Consider the following 22158-nt stretch of genomic DNA (forward strand, 5'->3'; position numbering starts at 1 on the left):
AGCCAGGAATAGTAGATATTATCAACTGGTCCTGAAGCCCCGCAGAGGACAAGCAACGCCTCTCATTGCTATGTGATTTGCTTCAGACCTCTGCTTCCACCTTAGTGCTCAAAGAACTGAAAGCCAAGCCAATGGGAGAGACGGCAGCAGCCCTCACTGAAGAAGGGGAGAGTGTCCTGGCCAGATTCAGAAGGATGTGTAGGATGCACAGACAGCTGCAGCCCCTCTCTTCATTCTGATGAGGCGTCTTCCTGACAAAGGAACCAAGAATCGAAAGCCCAGGCACATCCCTATTGACCCCTCCCAAAGCACCAGTACTGCCCTAGTCACTCTGCAGTAACAGAAGGACAAAAGAAACGCAGGCCAGAGAGGACTCAGCGTAGGGAGCATCAGTGTGGAATAGGTAGAAAATCAAGATCTGGGGCTCTTTTGTGTTCGGAGGATTAGCAAGGGGGGAAAAAATCCCCATTTCTGTTTAACAAACAGCAGCAGGTTTTCTATGCAGATAAGAGCCCTGCCCCCTAGAGGGCTGCCACACACAGTGTGAGCGCGCGGTCTTTGAAGTGGTCTTCAGGAAACCCATATCTGTGTTTCAACATAATTTGTGAGTACCTACTACGGCCACGGCTACACCGTAGAGAGGGCTCATACGAAGCTGTAAGTTGAGAAAAGGCTAAATTTCCAGAGCATAACAACAAAAGTACTGCTGTTTGCTGTGCCCTCTGAACGCCCGATTGCATCTGAAAAGAGCGCTAGCCAGCACCATCTCCTGACCCGGGTGACAGCAGCGACAGAGGAATACACAGACCTCTGGGTGTGTGGAAGAGATAAATGGGCAAGTCATTTAAATGAAGTTTTTAGCTAGAGTGTTTTTAAGTATGCACAGTTAGTCCTTCAAAATATACATATAGATACTATCTAAAGACAGACTACAGTAATGTTCAATAAAAGGTCGATACTGGTTATAGAAAGCTTTACATATTTTATAACTCACACCTTCCATTAAAGATCCCCTCTGGAAAACACATTAATCAACGCTGACCTGCATAAGCAGTGAGACAGCTGGACACACTGAGGCAATTCTTATACTGCGCCCAGTGATGCTCGCTACCCTGGTGTCAGCCTACGGTTCTACCACGAATTGAAGAAAAGGGACGCAGGCCACGTGACCTTGGAGATGATCACCGCCATGGCCAGGTTCTCAGAATGAGCAGCCACGTAGCCCAGCATCATGATGCCAGGCAACCGGATGTTCCCTTTGCAGGACCCGATGCAGTCAATCACAGCGGCCACGCCTCCTGCATTAACGATCAGCTGGGAGAGCTGGAAGAACAGAGAAAGACCCAGACAGCACAAGATGGTCTTTAGGCATGGCTCTGCCACACTCTGCCTAGTACTTTAAACCACCTGGTGAGGGTGAATACCGCACTGCATTTGTTAAAGAATTGTGCAAGCACAATAAGCCGCCGTTTCAAATGCCCAAATATTCACAGTGGAAAAGTTTATTCTGTGTTTTTTTTTTTTAAAGATACAACTTTTGTCCCTATTGTAATGAATTTCAAAATTCCTCTCTCAGACACTAAGCTGAGAACTAGTTCAGACCTAGCTAGCCACAGAAGTGCCAATCACAATGCCTGAGTACAAGGATGAATCAATGTCCAAAGACTTGACATCTGACCTAGTTACCCACGCAGCAAACCGTGATTACTAGCTGGGTGCACTTCTGGAAAATCTCAACTACGTAGAGATGCCAGATGAAATTTACTTTAACGTGTGAGGAAATAAAAATATAGATTAGTCAAAATACACACAGGAAAAAGGAGACAACTTCAAAATCAGCACAGGCTTGGTTTGTCTTTCTTTTTTTTTTTTTGCTTTGGTTTTTTTCCGAGACAGGGTTTCTCTGTATAGCCCTGGCTGTCCTGGAACTCACTCCGTAGACCAGGCTAGCCTCAAACTCAGAATTCCGCCTGCCTCTGCCTCCCAGAGCGCTGGGATTACAGGCATGCGCCATCACCGCCCGGCTTGTCTCTCTTTCAAATCTAAAAGCTCAGAGCAGAAAATCACCTCAGAGCAGCTAGCTATCTGAGTGCCACAGCAGGCCAGGGACCCTCTGCGGTTGGTCCCAACCTAAAGAGGCAATATCATTCCCATGCTCCCAGCTGTCATAAAATGATAAGGATGATTGAGGTTTAGAGTCTCCCCACAATCTAGAAATAAATGGAAAGCTGGCAATAATTAGAAACTGCGTTTCAAACTCAAATGTCACTAATGGTGGATTACAACTCGGTGGATCTCAAATGGAGGTGATTTTCTACTCTAGAGAACGTTTGACCACAGTTGGAGTCAGGTTTCATTGTTTCTACTCATGGGGGAGAGGCAGGGATGCCATCGAGTAGGCAGAGGCCAGGACCGCCGGTGAGCATCCACTCTACCATGCACGGACAGTGACGTCATCCAAAAGTCTGTGGTGCTGAGGACGAGGAGCAACGGCCTCAGAGGACTGCATGGAGCAAGCTCAGACCTCATAGACAAACTGGTGATAGATTTTAAAAAATCAAAACTGAGTTTAACTTCATCTTGGGGCCTGCGTTTTGTTTGGGTTGCTTCGCTTTTACCTCCGGCGTATGCTTAGCGATCTCTCTAATCAGAGTACAAGCGTTCTTCTTCACGAAGTCGTCTTTGTCCTTCAGACAGGTGAGGACAACTGGGAAAATCTCTGCCTCCACGACCATCTCTGCCAGGTCCACAGAGTGCTTCGCAATGTGACTCAGAGCAGAGAGGACCTGTTGCTAAAAAGCAAAGAAATAAAGAGGAGCAAAACGATACAGATCCACTAGTCCACCTCAGAGCTCAGATGCAACTTAGCTTTATAGTAGTCTAATTTCTTTATCGGAAAAACAAAGAGTTACATAGATATTTAGCACAATCCAAGATTTCTGAGCCTTGAGACTTTCACATCTTAGCCACAAACTCTTTTTTTTTTTTTTTAAGATTTTTCCATTAGTTCTCTACAGAGTACTTGAAAAATCTTTTACATGTAATTAAAACATAGGACCTTTAGGTAAATATCCCTTCTTAATTACACATATAAAGGCTGTTAATTTGATATGTGTGGTATTTAGTACAATAACAAGCGGAATTAGTGAATTTATGGCAAACTCCCCATCTGCTTAGCTAATGTTAATATTTTAAGAACTATACATATGTAGTTGTATGTAACCAGTAAGTGTAGAAAGCTACCAGAGGACTGAGAAGCATGGAAAATTTTATAAGAAATTCAAATATTCTAGTGATGGGCTAGAAAGCCTTTCAGCCCTACTTGCAGTCTAAGACTATCCCAACTGAGTTATTTGGGACAGGCCAATGCTTTAGTTTAATAATGTTAATACCAATGCTACCTGGAATCCTCAGCATTGCACACATATTTCTAAATGACATCTTAAATTTGACGCCTAAAGCATTATCTCCACGTTAAAAGACCCAAAACATGATATATTCGTGTCTGCTTCCCACAGTATTTGCTAATTGTTTTTCCTTATAACGTTAGTTCGTTACACATCTTCATTGTCTTGGATTGTTAGAGCACTGGCTTGTCTGTTATTTCTTGACCTCAGTTGTAAATACCTTCAGTTTCTCATCAGGGTTGAGGATCATCTGGGCTAAGTGAGCAATAGCTCCTACGTCCACCACCGTCTGCGCTAACTCTGGTGAGTGCTTTGAAATATCACTGAGGGCGGAGGCAGCAATCCTTTTCAAAGCAATCTCTGGCTCCTGGATACAGAGTACTAAAAGAGGAACAGCTCCCGCATCCACCACAGCTTGTGACAGTTCTGTGGGTCCAAGAAAAGTAATTAAGTGAGCATGGGTGACTGACCCTTGTGCAAACCATCTTTCACCCTGACAGATACAGCAAAGGAAAAGGGGGAGGGTGTACTTCACTCTCTCGACATCTGCATTTCAAATCAGCCTTTCTGGTTTCATAAACCATGTGGACCAATCCTGAGCTGAAAAGAGCGCAGGTCAATAGACGGACCTCCATTTACATGAACACATTTGAGGTAGATTAGGCTGAAATGGCTTGTTATTCTTTTTTTTTTTTAAGAGAGTAAGCAGATGTCAGCTGTTTAAGCTCTGGCGATTCTGCACTTCTCAATAGACAAACATTTTATGCATGGCTTACAATAACATAGAAAATTAAAGTACCAAAAATTTACCAACCACACTAATGAGGCAGTATTTTGTGCTGTTTATGTGAATAACCATTAACACGACTCGTGGACCAATAATATCTATTGTTAAATTCCTTTCATCTTCCAATACTTTGAAAATATTTTCAAAAATACTTTATACAAAATGAAAGGCCATCTTTTCATTGTATTCTAAAATACTTCCCAAAATGAAGTTTACAACTTATCAACATACTATCATATTAATACTAATATTTAGGTAAAGGGATATATTTATCTTAACCTTGCTATGCAGAGAACGAACAAATATAATGCTGATTTACTCATATATCCAAGAATAACAACTATAAAATAATGTTACACTTCAGAGAATGAGATCTATTAGAGCAAAACCTTATAATGCACATGTAGTAAACACCGTCTGAGAAGAGGAAAACTGTGTCCAGTAACACATTCGACTCCTGATGCATATGTGGCCGCATTGATGTATTAGAGAAATACATCATTTCTCTAATTTCTTCCTTCCAAATTACACTCTTACTTCCCCATATTTCTAGTGCCATATATGTATATATCTTAATGTAAAGTTAAAATAGCTATTTACCATATCACTTAAATCTTTAATTTGGAAAAAAATTAATTTTTCAAAAGATTGGTAATATTACATTTTCTAAAAGAAACTAATGTTAGCAGAAACAGGTTAGCGTCTATAATTTGTTTTCCTGAAATTATCAAAATTACCCTAGAAGACTCAATAATGTATAAACATTTTATTTATTCTTTCACTAAACAGGTATTAATGGAAGGTTATTATGTGTTCAGCTTATTTAATTCTGGAACCTGTGACACATGTCTACAAATTAACACTATGTTCATTAGCAAATGTTTTCATTTTTTTAAAAAAAAACTGGTGTGTAATATAATGTAAATGGGAAGCTTCTATGCAATCTTAAAAAAACTTGAGGAAATAAAAGGAATTATTTTTACAAATATAATATCAGAAAGATTTGGATATCACATGGCAATGTAGCAGGTTCCTCAGAAGTTTCTCTGGTCTGCTGCTGTATCTACCAGGAGATGGACAGGACAGCAGGCACAGAAGACACAATCCCCAGTTTCTCTCCCATACCCACCCACACCCAAGGGAGACAAAGACAATATAAAGTGTCAGTGTGTGTCATTTCAAAATATAATGCTCAAATTTCCTAATAATTAACAGGTTCCTGAGAAATTCAACCTAACCCAAATTATACAGGTGTTTTTGGTAATATCAGTTGGTAATATCAGTTGATATGTGCATCCTGGAATATAATGGCCGTGATGTTAACTACTGTCAACTTGACACCTAGGAGGCAGACCTCCAGGCACACTGGTGAAGGTTTGTTTACATTAGGGCTAACCTCTGAGAATGTCTGAAAATGATTGTCTTGATTAAGTTAATTGGTGTGGGAAGATCTGTTTGATGGTGGACAATACCATTCCCTGAGCAGGAGGATTCCGTGAGCCCTATAAGACTGAGTCTTCAAACTGTGCACCACTACAAATGATTTCATTCATTCCTCTCTGCTCTTGACTGTGGGTGTAACTGTGACCAGTTCTCCTAAGTTCCTGTCACTGTGCTTCCCCTGCTGGGATGCCTGAAACCAGGAATTGGGAGCCCAATAAACCCTTTCCCCCTCACAACATTTTTCACAGCAACAGAAAAGAAACTAAGGCAACAGGCCCGATGTTTATCTACAGAAGGTGGAAAGATTAATTCACTTCTGAGTTTTCACTCTCACATGATTATAGGAGTAAGGAGCATACAGCTTATATAATTGAATATAATTCAACTCTTTAATGGGAATATTAAGCCACCCATAGCTCAGTAAATAAGCCATTAACTACAAAATCTCAAGGTCCTTTCTTCAAAGCATCTGTTAGATTTATACCTATTTTCTCATTGAATGTTCGGGTGACCCACGATCCATCACCCAAATGGTGAACCATTAATAACGCAGACTGTCCTGAAAAGCTACTATCTCCCCCCCACCCCAACCCCCCCACCCCCGCCGCAACCTCTGAAAGCAGCGCTGTTAAATGGGGAGAGACTGGGAGATTCCTGGAAAAAGATTTGCAAAATCTGCAATTTGAAAAAAAAAAAAAGATGACCTTTCCAAGGACCTGCACCAGGTCTGGCAACCTTCTCCTTAGATTCACTATCTAGATCCTTTGCATCAGCAAGTGTATATGGTCCCATGGTGCTGGGGGCTGCGCTTGAGTGCCACATGGTGTTCCTTAGAAATAATGTGACCTATGACCTTCACTCATGCAGTCTCTATTAGGGCACATTGCCTGGGGATTCCACTGTGTCATGTGCACACATCCTGTCTTCAGCCTCTCTTTCTATTCAGTGATGCGTCTTTCTCCTTTGTTCAATCATCGCTTTCGCTGGTGTATCAGACCAGTGACCAGCATGAATTCTCAGCAGTATTTGTCAGTGAGGGAGTCATATTGGCCAAAGGACCTCAGTTGACATCTACTGGAAGCTTTGTCAAAGTTTTTCTGCAGTACGCTGAGAGTCACAATAGGAAACAGCACCGTTTCTTTGCTGGGTAAGCATGTCTGTAAGTGACATCTGGAACATCAACCCTGTCTTGTGGATGATGCCGCCGATATTTTGATGGTTGAGTACAGAAAGGAAAAATATCTGGGTCCCCCATGTTGGAGGACCCATCTTGGAACTGCCCTGACTCTGAACCTTATGCCTTCTGGCATACACTTCTTTTAAAAGTTCTTATTGCTTAAGTCGCTGTGGTCAATGCTTAGTGACCAATAGCTAAAAACATTCAGATATACAAGTCTTGCATCTCCTATGCTTGCTATATATGCCAGGTGTTCAGAGAGTGCTTGCTACCAGCTGGAACCCTAGTTGGACTTGAAGTAGAACAGAATGAAATCCTTGTTCTAGACTAGAACTCGCTCCAGGTGAAGGCAGGAAGAGACCACTACAAGCTCAGAGCAGAGCCAGGCCTTGGGTCTGTGGCACACCGAGGGGATGTGTACAGAGGCTTCCCACCTACTCCCTCCTCCCCTGCCTCTCCTTTTCCTTTGCTTGTCTACTCTACAAAAAAGTAAAAATAGATAAAAAAAAAAAAAGCAGTGAGAACCAAACATTCAGAAAATTATGTACATCTAAAACTTCTCCTAGGAGAAATCTCAGGAAGCTCGTTTGTTTATTTCTTGTGTGGGCGTGTTTTGCCTGCATGTGTGTCAGTGTACCATACTCACATCTGGTGCCAAAGGAGACCAGGAAGGGATGTCAAATCACTTGGTTGTTTGCTATGAACCATGATGTGGTTGGGTTGCTAGGACTCAGACCTGGGTCCTCTGGAAGAGCAGTCAGTAACTCCTGAGCCATCTTGCCTCGGGGAGTTCATATTAAAACTATTTTAGAAGCCAGATTTTGGATAGTCAATTAACATGCTTATGAAAGCCACAGTGTGTACACAGATGCTCAAGAAGATTGTTTCAAAAATAAGCAAGAAGGCCAAGTGTGCTAGGGAATGCCTTTAACCTCAGTACTCAGGAGGCAAAGGCGGGCAAAGCTCCGTGAAGTCTAGGCTTTACATAATAAAACCTTATTTCCAAACAATTTTTTAAGAGTAGCCAAGAAATGTATCTTTAGTAACTGAAAATATCTTAGCCTCATCTTAAGCGTTAATCTTCAAAATTAATTTTCAAACATATTTTATTATATATGTGTAAATGTAATTATTAAATAATATATACTTATATAATATAAACATATAATAGTATAATATCATATAATTCATTATTATATATATTTTATTGGTATGGGGGTGCACTCATGTGATGCGGATTTTGAGGGTAGGTATGATGATTAGTCTAAGGTCACTCTCAGCTCTATAGCAAGTTTGAGGCTAGCCTAGACTAAATGAAATTCTGTGTTTATTGCCATTTTATTCATAATAGCTAGGAAACAGAAGCAGCCTAGCAGTCCATCCACTGAATAGATAATGAAAATATAACATATACAAAATATCATTATATTGGATTTGCAGGTTATTGTGTGAAATTGGAAAAATATATTCAGTAAGGTAACCAGACAAATAAAAACAAACACCTTCCGCCAGGCCTGGTGGCACATACCTTTCTTTAACTCCAGTCTTGGGAGGCAGAAGCAAATGGACCTCTGTGACTTTGAAGCCAGCCTGGTCTACATATAAGTTCCAGGACAGCCAGGGCTACATAGAGAGACCATATCTCAAAAACAAAACAACAACAACAACCAAACAAATAAACACCTTATGTGCTCTCTCATATATAAACTGTCTTAATTAGGGAAGAAAGGATTTATTTTTGCTTCTACTTTCATATTATTATTGTTCATCACCAAAGGAAGTCAGAACAGGAGCTCAAGGCGGGAGCCTAGAGGCGGGAGTTGAGGGCATGGAGAAGTTATGCTCAAAGGCTTCTTCACCGCGGTTTGTGGTTTGCTCAGCCTGCTTTCTTATGGAACCCAGGACCACCTGCCTGAGGATGGTACCACCCACAATGGCCGGGACCCCCATCAATCACTAGTTAAAAAAACGTCCTGCATCTGGGTCTTGCGGAGGCGTTTTCTCAGCTGAGCTTCCCTCCGTTCAGACAACTCTAGCTTATGTCGGGGTGACGTACGCGCAGCCAGCACAGGACCCTAGCTTCGCGTCTCTTAGTCTGTGTATTTAACTTAGAAAGAAGCTGTTCTTCCCTGCCAGCTTTCATGAGCCAGGAGATGCTCTGCACACTGCTGGGGGAGAAAGGGCATTGAGGTCTTACTCACCCAGCTGGGAAATACTGGGATACACACTGAGCCCTGGTCTCACTTCTTAACTATGCATTAAGAAGTTGTCTGTTTGAACCCAAGGTGGTAAATGCAGCGCCTTACGGGGCCCAGGCAATAAATAAATAAATAAATAAATAAATAAATAAATAAATAAAATAAAAATAAATAAAGCCTGAAGCAGTAGGGAAACAGGGCGCTTGGGAGCAGTGGATAAGGGGAAGTCATGCAGTTCCCTACCTTAGCCCTGTGTGGCTATGACATAATATAGGGATGCTGCTGTCAGGTCGTTCTAAACTGGAGGGCCTTGCCCTTTAAGTGTGAGCAACTTTATTATTTTTTTTAAGGAACTCTGTATGGAACAACATAATGCCAGCCAAATAAAACACATCCACCTGGAAGCAGGCTTCAAACTCAACCAGCATTTTACAACCTCAGGCTTAAGCCTTATGCCTTCTTAAACGACCCGTGCAGAGGCTTTCCAGATATGGAAACGTGATGATCTTTCTGCCTTTACTTCTTACGTTTATGTTCAGGGGCTCATAAAGGAAGATTCACCACAGTGGTGACATAAGAAAAAATTAAGGGGAAAAACCAAGAAATGAAGGAGCATTAGCCAACGAAGGGGCGGGGCTGATCTAAAAATGAACACTCATTGATTTTCCTGCTCACGCGCGGTACATAAAGAAGTATCTGAGCAAAATGAAGCGATTCTGAGAACCCATAAGCTAAAAAGTACACTAAGTGAAGAGGCTTTCAAAATAAGTAAAGGAAGGAGAAAGTATGTGTGCGTGCGCGTGTGTACATGTACGTGTGCGTGTACATGTGCTTGTGCGTGTACATGTGCGTGTGCATGTACATGTGTGTGTGTATGTGCACGCACACACACACACTTATGTATTAGCATACAAATTCAGCAACTCCTCTGGAAACCTAATTTCTTTAACTTTTCTTATTTTATTTCCAAGCCCTGTAAAGATATATTTTAACCTGTTTTCTAAGTACCAGAAGTCATGATCCAATAACTTGCTCTATTTCAATTTTCAACTGGGCTGGCTGGTTTTTGCTCTAGCCATAAAAATGAAATACATGGCTATACCATTTCCAAACTTTTATCTACTTGTTTGTTTGTTTGTTTGTTTGTTTTTGTTTGTTTGGAGACAGAGTCTTGTGCAGCCTTGTGAGTCTGGTGACCTCACGATGTTGATGGCCTTAGACTTCCGATTCTCCTGCCTGAACCTCATGCTTGACATATGCTAAATAAGTCCACTACTAACTGAACTGTATCCCCAGCCCAATTAAAATTTTGAAGAAAGAAATATAGAAAATATATTGAGAACATATTCTTACATTGATAATAATCTGACAGCCCATTTGACCAATTTTTCATAATTGGATTAAATTACAATTAAAAAAAAAAACAAGCTTTATTTCCAAAGCTTCAGTACAGCTTTGACAACAGCTCTTCCAAGCAAAATTAACTTAGTCTTGATCTAACCCAGCTGTTTACCTTTTTTTTGTTATCTACTACTATATATATATAAAAGAGATTACACCAAACTTAGAAACCTAAAGCATTTACTCCCTAGTAATCTCTGATGGTCAGAAATGTGGAAATGGTTTAGCTGAGGGACTCAAACCTCTCACAAGGCTACAGTTGAGGGTCAAGCTTCACCGAATTGCTGCTTCAGTCAACTGAAATTTACTCCCAAGTACACTCAAGTACACTCATGAGTCTTGGGAGGAACTTCCCCCTTCCAGTATGGTCTTTCTCATAGGCCATCCACAGTGGGAATACCTAAAATGATGACCCAGAACACATGATCCAATACAAACCCTGCACTCTGTCATAACAGAGCTTGGAAGTTACAAAACATCATGTCTGTTGGAGCTGACCACACAGGATGCACACAGTAGGAAGCATACCTACTGGGGAGGTTCCCATGGCAACCTGGTCTTCACCAACACAGCTGAGAGATGTCACACCCAGAGCCAACACTCCCTCAGTTTAGGCTATAACTTTGAGCTGATTGGCTGACATCCCAATTGGCACATAGAAATTGGAAAAGCACAGAGAGGAATTTTCTGTGCATTGTGAAAAAGGTTGGTATAATTTTTCTCCCTTCTCCCACTTACAAATGCTACTACCTTTCCATCACTCCCATCTCCCCATTCCTCTGCTAGATCTTCATAGTCATCCGTTCAGCCCTAACATACCGATCGGAAGATAGTTTTTGCTTCCAAGGCAAAAGGATTCAGGCTCCTTTAAAAACTCGAGTCAATCAGGCCATTGATCTGCAGAAAATGGGGCTTTAGTTAGAAATCACGGTCAGCTGGTTTGGGCAGAGCAGGCAACATTTACGTGGGCTTCTATAAAAAGTGGCCTGACAACATGGCATGCAAAAGTCAAGAAATGGAGACCACAGCAGCAAAAGAAGAATCTTTGCTTTGGCCTGCAGGACAGTAAGCACCCTGGGCCCGCCGCCATTACCACTTGAGCCTCTGACTCTGCAGCTGAGCCTGGGCAAAGCCAAGCTCTGAGCAGGTCCCGAGTGCCCGAGTGCAAAAGGAGCCAGCACAGCAAATTAAGTGAAATCCGAGCTTTACAAAATGCATTTTTTCATATCTACAGATTTTCATGTTATTGGCCTGCTTGATAGAGCTTTGCACCTGAGGTTGGGATTTCACTTAGCCAAACAAGGCTAAAAACAAAATCCTTATTATGGGAAATGCCAATGTTTTTCACTCAGACTTTATTGGTATTCATTTTTTCTTCTGCCCAGCACTAGGTAGAGTCCCTGCCTTATAGAAACCCAGGGGGACGGAGAAGGCTGCAAAGTTTACAAGGTTCTGACGGAATTCTCTACAGAACCAGGGCAAGGAGGAAGGCAAAGAAAGGCAAAGAACAGTAAGACACTAGGGACTAGAAAGGTCACACCAGATGACAGGCATGGTGGTGCACACCTTTAATCCCAGCATGAAGAAGGCAGAGGTAGGTAGATCTTTGTGAGTTCAAGGTCTGCCTGGTCTACATAATGAGTTCCAGGATAGCCAGGACTACAAAAAAATGCCCTGATTAAACAAAAATCACACAGGCTCGTAGAAAAGAGGACTGTTTCTGAGTTCCTGCTGAGCCTCCCTGAGTGGCTCCTAAAAGGGCCGGGCCTCCTCACCACCACCCAACCACGCACCCTGCCTGCTTCACTGTCTATTTTAATTCTGAAGGTGGAGCTAACCCAACTATATATATAATATATATAATATATATAATATATATAATATATATAATATATAATATGTAATATGTAATATAATATGTGATGTGTGGTATGTGATATGTGATATATGATATGTGATATATGGTATATGATATATGATAGATATTTGCAATTTGATATTTGATATATGATATATATTTTGTTTATATATTGCTTGTTTATATATATTTGTTTATATTTATATATATAAAAATATATAAAGTGGCCTGACAACATGGTGTGGAAAAGTCAAGAAATGGAGACCAAAGCAGAAAAAGAAGAATCCTGGCTATAGCCTGCAGGACAGTAAGTAGGGGGTTTTAAGCACCCTAAGCCCCACCACTGTCACCACTGGTGCCTCTGACTCTCTGCAGCTGAGACTGGGAAAAGCCCAGTCTGTGTGACAGTCATCAGTGTGGGTATGTGCACATAGAGCCTATGAGGGTCAGAGGAGCAGAAGTTGCACAGGTGCAAGCCCCCTGACACTGGGGTTGGGAGCTAAACCTAGGTCCTCTGGAAGTAGCCACTCAGAACAACCGAGCCCCCAAATCCTCACCGAACCTTTCTAATGTTCGTCTGAAATCCCGCTGTGTGCATGGTGCCATGATTTCCTTGGTCGGGCCCTATGGTAGACATTTGTTCTTGCTTAGCTCGATTGTTATTTTAACACATAATATAGTGATTATAGTCTTATCATGTTTATATACTTAATGTGTGGATGCACGTTTATGTATGCGTACACATGCATGTGTGTGGAGATCAGAGATGGACGCCAAGAATTCTCACTTTATTTATTGAGCATTTTGACTAATTTGGCTGGCCGATTGCTCTGGGGATTGCCTGCTTAGCTGTGTGTACCTGGGCCTTCTATTTAAACATAAACCTCCTGCTAGGGCTTCTAAGAGTGCTGGAGAGGGGTCCTAGGACCTCTTGTTCTCCCTCCCAGTGTGACCTCATGGAATAAATCTCCTTTCTCTGCTTTCACTATTACTTATTTGCTTAATTGGCCTCCTGAGGATGGGTGGCAGAGTCTAGCTTGTTAGGGCTGCCAGGGCCCAGGATCTCACCCTGACAACTTTAGAAACACTGTTTGAGTAAATAGCTTTGATGCAATTAACTTATTCTGCACTTTGAAAGCAAGCTGGGCCATTCCTCTAAGAGTACGCATGAAAACAAAAGGCCCCCAAAATATGTCAGCGAGCATAGGATACTTGCCATTTCCTGAAAAAAAAAATGGCCTTAAGTTCTATGGTGAGACTAGGTGTTATGCACAATCCCTACACCGACAGTCTTGAGTATTCAATAGCTAACTTCTCTCCTGAAGGCTGTGAAATGCCCAACCGGAATACTTTCAGATTTCAAATGCATTATGCCTAATGTAGTCCAAGAAATTCAGCTGCAAATTAAAATGTTTCCCCCTCCATACTTAAAAGGTGTTATGTGAACTGGAAAATAAATGAAGTTCAAGTAGCAGGGTGACTCTGTGGGACGTCACGGGTGACTCTGTGGGATGTCACGGCACTGTGTTTCAAGCCCTCCAGACCCTTTCCTTTATCCACCCCCCCACACACAGATGTTTCTCCCACAAATACTAACATAAAACCAAAAGTTGAATCCTAGACTACAAGAATTTGGGATACTATCAAGGAGAGGGGTCAGAGGGCTCGCTCCTCCTTCTCCTGTGTCTCACGTCATTGCCTTCTTTCTGCATTTCAATTCCCAAAGTGCTCACCTGAACGGTCCTTAAGAAGAAAATGAGACGGGCCTAAACTGGGGTTCTATTGGCCTTGGCTTTTGATATTGTACCCCATTCCTTATATTTCACTTTCCTAGTGTATCCTATGAGATGTGTTGTATATGCTTGCTTTGAGACAGTCTCATGTATCCTAGGCTGGCCTTCAGAAACATGGGGAAACACGACCTAGAACTTCTGATCCTCCTTGTCTTCACCTTCTCAGTGATGGAGTTACATGCATGCATGTGATATCATGCCCATGCTATGTGGTAATGAGAACCACACATGTATAGTGAGAATTTTGGTTTCTTTTAAAAATACCAGAATAGGAATGTGCTTTTGCTTTAATCCCAGGTGTGGGGATGTGGGGCTGCTTTCAGGATGTTCACAGCAGCTGACTAGGATTTGCCTCGTGCTCTAGCAGGGGTGTGATTTTGCCTGCTAGACATAGTTTCTGTGATTGCATAACATTTGGAATTGTGGGGACTTTTTAACGGGTATATGAACACTAGGGTTCCAAGAGGTGAGGTGGGTGGTTGTTGGTTGCTAGTCATTGTTGGTTGTTGTTGGCTGAGGTTTGTTAAGTAGTTGTGTGCAAAGAAAAAGCTAGAAAAAAAGTAGATATTCTGACAGCAAAGATCAACATTGCCCCAAAGAACTTCATGCCCCTGACCAACAGAAAGCATCATGATAATGTCCCTTTTGGACCCCTGACTTTATTCAGAGATCTCTGCCCTTTACTCTCTATCGCTTCTCTCTCCTATCTAGTATTAGGGAGAGGAAAGGGTGGAAGAAAGAAGAACCCAGAAACCAGCAAAAGACCAGCTACACACTGTGCTAAGTGCGCCACGCCCCAGCCCTCATCCTGATCCTCAAGCGTGCTTTCTAATACAGTAGTGTAGTTCTGGACATCCCTGTCCAGCGTTAGGCCCATCATCTGCATGGCCTTTATGCCCATTTGTAGCAATTATTCCTCCCCCCCCCCGCCCCAGGGCTGAGATTTTAGTCAATTTATTTTATTCTGTCCATTGAAAAAAACACAGTGATATGAGAATAAAAAGTTTCTTTAAAGCAAAGGAAACAATCATAGAATCAACAGACACCAGCCACGCTTTACACAAGGAACTGGTCTCCAGAACCTACAAAGGATTACAGAAATCAACTACTAAGCAAGCAGAACTGCCAATCCACAAATGGAGAAATGAATTAATATTTTTTAAAGAAATAAAATGGTCAGTAACTATTATTAAAAGTACCCTAGTTGTCAGAGAAATGCAAATTCAAAGTACTTTGATATTCCAGTCAGAAAGGCTATTGTCAGGAAATCTGATAACCAATATTGAAGATGATGTGAAGGGAAAAAATTTTTATTTACTATTGGTTGTGGTGCAAATTAATAGAGTCACTGAAGAAATCAGTTTGGAGATGTCTCAAAAAAAATTAAAAAGAGAACTACCATATGATCCAGCTATTTAATTGCTGGGCATGTGCCCAGGAGCACATGCCCTGCCATAAGGATATTCACACCCCCATATTTATGGTCGCTTTCTTCTCTAGAGCAAGGGATGGGATATATGACGGAACAGTCCTTAGCACTGGAGGACAATGAATTTTAAAGAATTGCAGGAAAATGGGCTTTTATAATATAAGTGAGATCAGGTAATCTCAGAAATAAATTTTTAAAAAACCCTCGTACTCTTTCATATATGGGAGCGAGGTATGTATGTAGATGAGCGTACACCTGGTGCTGCATAACATGTAGAAAGGGGGAAAGAAAGGTGAAACATGAGATGAAGAGGGGCCTATGTGTGCGCTGGACAGGAGTTATGAAAGAGGGTGTAAAGCTAATCGTTTTCTAATTCTGGTTTCATCCCAGATTTGTTTGTTTGGAGTGGTAGATACGTGCAGAAGATATATTCAGTACTCAAAGTGTAAATTTAACGTGAAGCCCCACAGCTTCCATTCCAAATGTCTGTTCTAACTGTACCAAAGTCCAGAAGTTGTGCAGACGTAAGCCTGGTTGATTGAGGCATATGATGCTTTCTTTATTTGGAAGATAATGTTTGCAGATAACGTTTATTATTAAAATATTTTTAAAGATATGGAAATGCATGCTGCAGTCCCCCGAGTTTTTCATGGTTTCATGATAAGGATGTCACTAAGCAAGCCATATAGCCACTGTTATAGGCTGAGTGACGAGGGACATCATAGGCCAGGTGACTTGGGATGCCATAGGCCAGGTGACTTGGGAAACCAAGGTTAAATAATTACACTTTGTTGTTTCACACTCCAAATTATTTTTGTAATAAAAAAAATCAGATTTTATTTACTGAATACTTAGTAACAACACCAGCAAAACCACAAGGATTTAAGAACAACAGGAAAATCACAATGAACTTCTTACCTACGTCCATGCTGATGACCAGCAAAAATATCTGCCTGTGAAACACAGATCTAACTAGAATAATATCTTTTTTTTTTGGTTTTTTTTTTTTTTTTTTTTTTTTTGGTTTTTTGGATTTGGTTTTTGTCAAGACAGGGTTTCTCTGTGTAGTCCTGGCTGTCCTGGAACTCACTCTGTAGACCAGGCTGGCCTCGAACTCAGAAATCCACCTGCCTCTGCCTCCCAGAGTGCTGGGATTACAGGCGTGCGCCACCACCGCCCGGCCTAGAATAATATCTTAATACATTTGGCCTTTACTCCCCTAAAACATACAAGAGACATTCATTTTCCACGTTCCCCTTTCCCTAGCACCTGGGTCATTGGAAAGGAATTTTGAAAATAAGTGTCAAGGCCAAATAGACATACAATATTATGATCCTGTAAGATTCATTTGCCTGTGTGTACCACAAGCACTCCAATATATACAATGAATATTAAAATGAATAATATATCATATATTACGATAAAACCAGAAACGTCTACAGTCACCAGACCAGTGGAGACAGCCTTCTACAGGGCTTTTCTAGTGTTTTTGAGATGCCAAGATTCACTCTGCTCCCTGGGCTGCTCTCTAAGCCCCAGGATGCTCTCCCCTCGACTCCCTGGTACCTGGGACAGTAGACATGACCTCTGGAGTGCATTCCTTGCTGGGCTCTGGCCCTCTGCTGATTATCTAATTTCACTCCAACACTTTGCTAACACTTGTCTCCAATACTGATCATCAAAACTTGCACATTTAAGAGTTAATTACTTCCTGAGTTCAAATCCCAGTAACCACATGGTGGCTCACAGTCATCCGTAATGAAATCTGATGCCTTCTTCTGGTTTGGCCGAAGATAATGACAGTGTACTCATATAAACAAAATAAAAAAAATGGGGCTGGTAAGTTGGCTCAGTGGTTAAGAGCACTGACTGCTTTTCCAAAGGTCCTGAGTTCAAATTCCAGCAACCACATGGTGGCTCACAACCATCTGTAATGAGACTGGATACCCTCTTCTGGTGTGTCTGAAGACAGCTATAGTGTACTTACATATAATAATAAATAAATCTTAAAAAAAAAAAGAATTACTTTAAGAGTTAATTACTTTGAAAATTGATAATTAGATTTTAGGTAGCTTCGTCATAAATAAATACGTGAGTTTTAAAATAGATTATAGTTTCCTAGGCTATTCCACCTTCTCCATGCCACTGACAGCAAATGTTCTTGTAGTGTCTACAGCAGCCAGGCCTGAGCCAGGCCCCAGGCTGAAGAAACTCCATCTCACGGCTGAGCCACACATAAATCAGAGCTAAAGAGAGGGAGCGGGCACATGTGTGGAAACCAGCCCTGGCAATTAGAGACAGTAGTGCCTACATCCTGGGGAGCTTGAACAGAACCAGGACAGTGTCCTGGGAAGCTTGAACAGAACCAGGACAGTGTCCTGGACATTCCTCTTCCTTACACAGAGGCGGGGCTGAGGAGCTATTGGTTGCCCTAGAGTCCCATCGGAAACTGCTGGTGACCACCAGTGGCCTCTGGCCACACCATCACACCTTCCTCAGCTGGACTCTGGCCCAGAATCATGCACGTGTTGTAGATTGTCTGATCAAATGTACTCCTCTTTGTTACACTAAGTTCAACCAAAGCTTATTACAGAAAGATAGCCTGATTTTTAACTAAAGCGCTCAACACTTAAAACTTATGTTTGAGGCCATCTGTAGAGAGGTTTCCCTCAAAACATCAAGCCCTGTCGGCCTTTGCCTCAGTCTGCACTTTTAATTAGGCCACCTGAGGTCCTGAGGCTGCAACCTGGGGTGCTCTTGAGGCATCTCTCTGTGTCTGCTTGCCCCATTGCCCACGGGCTACAATCCTACTGCCCTTTCTTCCTAATCCTTCATGCCTCTGGCCAGGAACTTTTGTCTCCTAAAGCAAGATGAGGCCCTGAAAATTGTAACAGACTTGTTAGCTAAACTGTTTGTAAATGACCAGTTAGCAAAGTGGAAAAGACTAGCAAGGAAGGAAGGAAGAAGGGACCATTGTGTGTGTGGGGGGGTGGGGGGAGAGGAGAGGCGACCTCAGACCTCCAAACCTCCAAACTTATCTTCTTCTTGCCCTTAAATAAGGTAAACCTCCTCTGGCATCTCACTTGATCTTTAAAACATTTTAAAACCATCTCCCGACTTTGCACGAGTATCAAGAAGAGAACAGTGAACGGGTGTTTCCTAGTGATCTCAATATGTTTCACTTTAAGGAAACCATTGAACAGCAGACCTGTTATTTGAGGGTAAATGTTCCACTGTCTTTGACTTGGTTGTGACTGGTGACTTCTATGGGACTGCACAGCAGTTCCCTTTCCTTCTGAGAAGTCGGCAGTGATCTCTTTGGGGAGCTTTAGGACCTGAGGCCTCTAACAACAGTGAAATATTAGATTGCAGTGGGAATTCCACATAGGATCCAAGTCACTGAAAGAAAGTGGAGTGTGATCCCTTCGTTGGGTCCTGCTTATGAACCCCAGTAACATCTCCCAGACTGGGCGATCCAGGAAGATGGGCAGGACATCTCTGACACCTTCCCACCGATGTGTCTGCCCAGCTCCGTGAACTACTCAGAGAGACCCAGCAGAGTGTGTAACCTGTCTCCCGACTCATCAGAACCTACTTAAGCCAACTGTGAAGTGTTAAGCTTCTGACTAGAAACACCGAGTTCTCTCAATGCATCATATGACAGGCTAACAACTCCCAAACTCCAGATACAATGGAATGGAAACTAATACGAACCTTTCTAAACATAAGGGTTTTCTTTCTCAGCTTAGTTTCCTGCTGTTCTATTTCTATCCTGTCCCCATTAAGGACCAAACATAACCGGAGAGAGTGCCTCTGCCTGCTTCTGTGGGTTTCCTCCAGCGTTGCTGTCAGGAAGTGGTCAGCCCAGCCGTGTGGTACAGCAGCTAACAGGGACTCGGGAGTACACAGATTTAGACACGGGCTCTCTTGCCTCCCTTCTCATCACCCCAGGCCTCTTCTCTAAGCCATGCTCCTCTAAAGGAGAGAAAGAAGCAGCTAACGGCAGCTACAGACAAAAGGAGACTGGAAGGCGCAGAGCTAGCCTCGGCGCAGAGCTAGTCATGACACAGTGACTCCAGGCACAGAAACTGCTGTTCTGCGTACACAACGGAAAATCTAGGAGCAAAGAGACTTTAATTCTACCAGCGTAGTAATGCAATGTGCATTTCATAGTCTACATCCATAGGAAAGCCCATTTTACAGTTAATATAATCGTAATATACAATTCTCCATTTTAGTATTTTTTATCTTTTTAAATTTTAATTAAAAAATTTTTTTTTACTTAATCACTTTACACCCCGCTCACTGACCCAATTAAGTATTATATTTACTTTTCCGAATTACCTTGTAGGGACCCTAATGACTTTTTACTTTGTGGCGTGAGATTTTATTAAGCGGATTACTATAATTTAGTCACTCAAGTTCCGTCAAACATTTGAGGCATTTTGATACTATAAATAATATTATAACAACATTTCCACAAATACAGCTTTTTCCTTCTGTAATATTCCTTCATCAGAACCAGTGGCTGAAGCAGGTATTGGAGTAAGCCTCTCTGGGACTGCCACTAATTTTGACAAACTGATTTTCATTAGGTTATGCAATTTGGACTTCCTCCCCCAAATACAATAAATGTCATTTCATTCTTTTTTTTTTTTTTTTTTTTTTTACTTTTTTAAAGAATTCAAGCCTACTGTGCATTGCAGGCTGGCCTCAGTGGCTGGGCCTACAAGCAAATGCCACCACACCCAGTTAAAGTCATGAGTGTTATGGTGTCCTTTCCGGTAGTTAATACTACGGATACCTTGCATTCATCAGATTCGTGCCAGGCACGGGTACGAGCTCTCTGCTTGTGGCATCACCACTTTTATTACAAACCTCTGGACTGTCGGCGCCCCTCTGTTCAGATGAGGGCGTGGCTGAGGGTCCCCAGCAGCTGAGCACAGTGCCTGTCCTAGAACCTAGCTCCTACCACATGGCTGTCCTGCCCTGTCAGTAAGCAGGAGGCTGCCACGATAGGGGCATAAAACATTTTTCTAAAATTTTGTATCATCTTACCACATCATCCATCCATGTGATTTGGCTCCTTGGCTGGCTTGAAATGTCCTGCCGTGAATGACAAGGAGCTCAGAGCATGACAAACCAGTAACAATCTTCTGACGAGTTACTAAGAATATATTTATCTGCATGGCAGGCTGAACTGTGTTTATCTGGCTTGGTTTGGTTTTGGTTTTGTGACAGCATCTGGCTGTGTAACCCAGGCTTATAGAACTTACTTTAAGCTTTCTGCCTCTGCTTCTTGAATCCTGGGATTACAGGCATGCACCCTTCCCGTCCCCCTCTGTCACACCACCCGTCTCCTTCAGATTCCCTTCTATTAGGACCCAAATGTAGAAGTGTTTTGTAAATATGTGATCCAAAAGAGTGTGGCTATCCTTCAAGATGGCTCTCTCCTAGTGTCCACCAACACCTTTAAAACTCCGTTAATGATTAAACAGAACTGTTTTTTATCCAGAAAAGTTAAACTCGAGTCTATCTTCAAGCACACCCCAGTACCTGCATTGTGCCTTGCAATATATGCAAGTGCCCAGGCTGCAGCTTCCTTGACTCCAGGGTCAAAATCCTCCAAGCATATCACCAGTGAGTCCAGGGCGCCACAGTCAACGGTGGCCTGTGCCAGCTGAGGAGAGTGTTTACCGACAGCTCGCAGCACAAAAGCAGCCGCTTTCTTGTAGACGCACTGCAGGGCAAAAGAGAACAAACCCAGAATCTAAAATAGCCCCAAAGCAGCACAAAAATGGCATTAATACAAAAGCACAAACCGCCTCTGAATACAGACAATGGGAGCAGTCGGGAACATGCTGATTCTTTATCTCCCCCATTGCCTCTGTTCAGTAACTAACCTGGAAACAAGGTACGTTTTAAATCGCGCTAAAAAGATGTTTTACTTTGAAGCATGCATTCGGAAATTGTATAAAATCAAACACAAACATGGGACTTTCTGCCAATTCATAAAATAATTGGATTCTCTATATCTGCTTGATACTAAAAGGTACTGTTTGACTTGGGGGAACCCTGGGATGTTAGCATATCAGCCGTCTGTTGTATTAGCCGTCTCTGTTGACTGACTGCCTCTTTTCTGTTATTTTCCCTCAGCCTCTAAGCATGGCAGGCTTTCCTGACCTCAGTGAACCACACTAAATAGTAGCTAAGTTAAAACATTCACAACATTTCTAAAACTCCTGGTTAAAAAATAAATGAATAAAAAAAGGATATGTTATTTTTCTATTCCAGAAAGAGCTTTTTAAAAGAAAAAACCTTGTCAGTCATTGTGTGACTTGTGAATGCCATTCCATATGTACAGTACGCCCAACATACAAGTTTCATTTGGTTAAAGGATGAAAAATGGAAGTGAAACACAGGAGTAACATGTTATTCTCTTCATGTTACTATACAAATATATAGGAAATGTTTAGCTACAACACAGTTGATATATGACAGTATAATATAAAGATGATTTCATAATTCTCTGCTGGTTTCATTGCTTGTCTGTTTAAGATAAGGTCTCACTGTGTGTACTAGGCTGACCCTGAATGTATCACATAGCCCATGCTGGTCTTGAACTCACAGAGACATGCCTGCCTCTGTATCCTGAGTGCTGACAT

At 42.0% G+C, this 22158-nt stretch overlaps 1 protein-coding gene across 1 annotated transcript in view; it reads right to left on the minus strand.

Annotated features, from left to right (window-relative positions):
* The window catches only part of Spag6 (sperm associated antigen 6), a 49997-nt gene that overhangs the window by 12834 nt on the left and 15005 nt on the right, over window positions 1–22158 (minus strand). The window contains exons 4-7 of the mRNA XM_052157582.1: window positions 21050–21233; window positions 3628–3833; window positions 2619–2792; window positions 1171–1323 (exon numbers count right to left, since the gene is read on the minus strand). Of these exons, the coding sequence (XP_052013542.1) occupies window positions 1171–1323; window positions 2619–2792; window positions 3628–3833; window positions 21050–21233 (717 nt within the window). The remainder of the gene's footprint in view (window positions 1–1170; window positions 1324–2618; window positions 2793–3627; window positions 3834–21049; window positions 21234–22158) is intronic.

The sequence above is a fragment of the Apodemus sylvaticus genome, chromosome 14 (assembly GCF_947179515.1).
Source record: "Apodemus sylvaticus chromosome 14, mApoSyl1.1, whole genome shotgun sequence".
Taxonomy (NCBI): Eukaryota; Metazoa; Chordata; class Mammalia; order Rodentia; family Muridae; genus Apodemus; species Apodemus sylvaticus.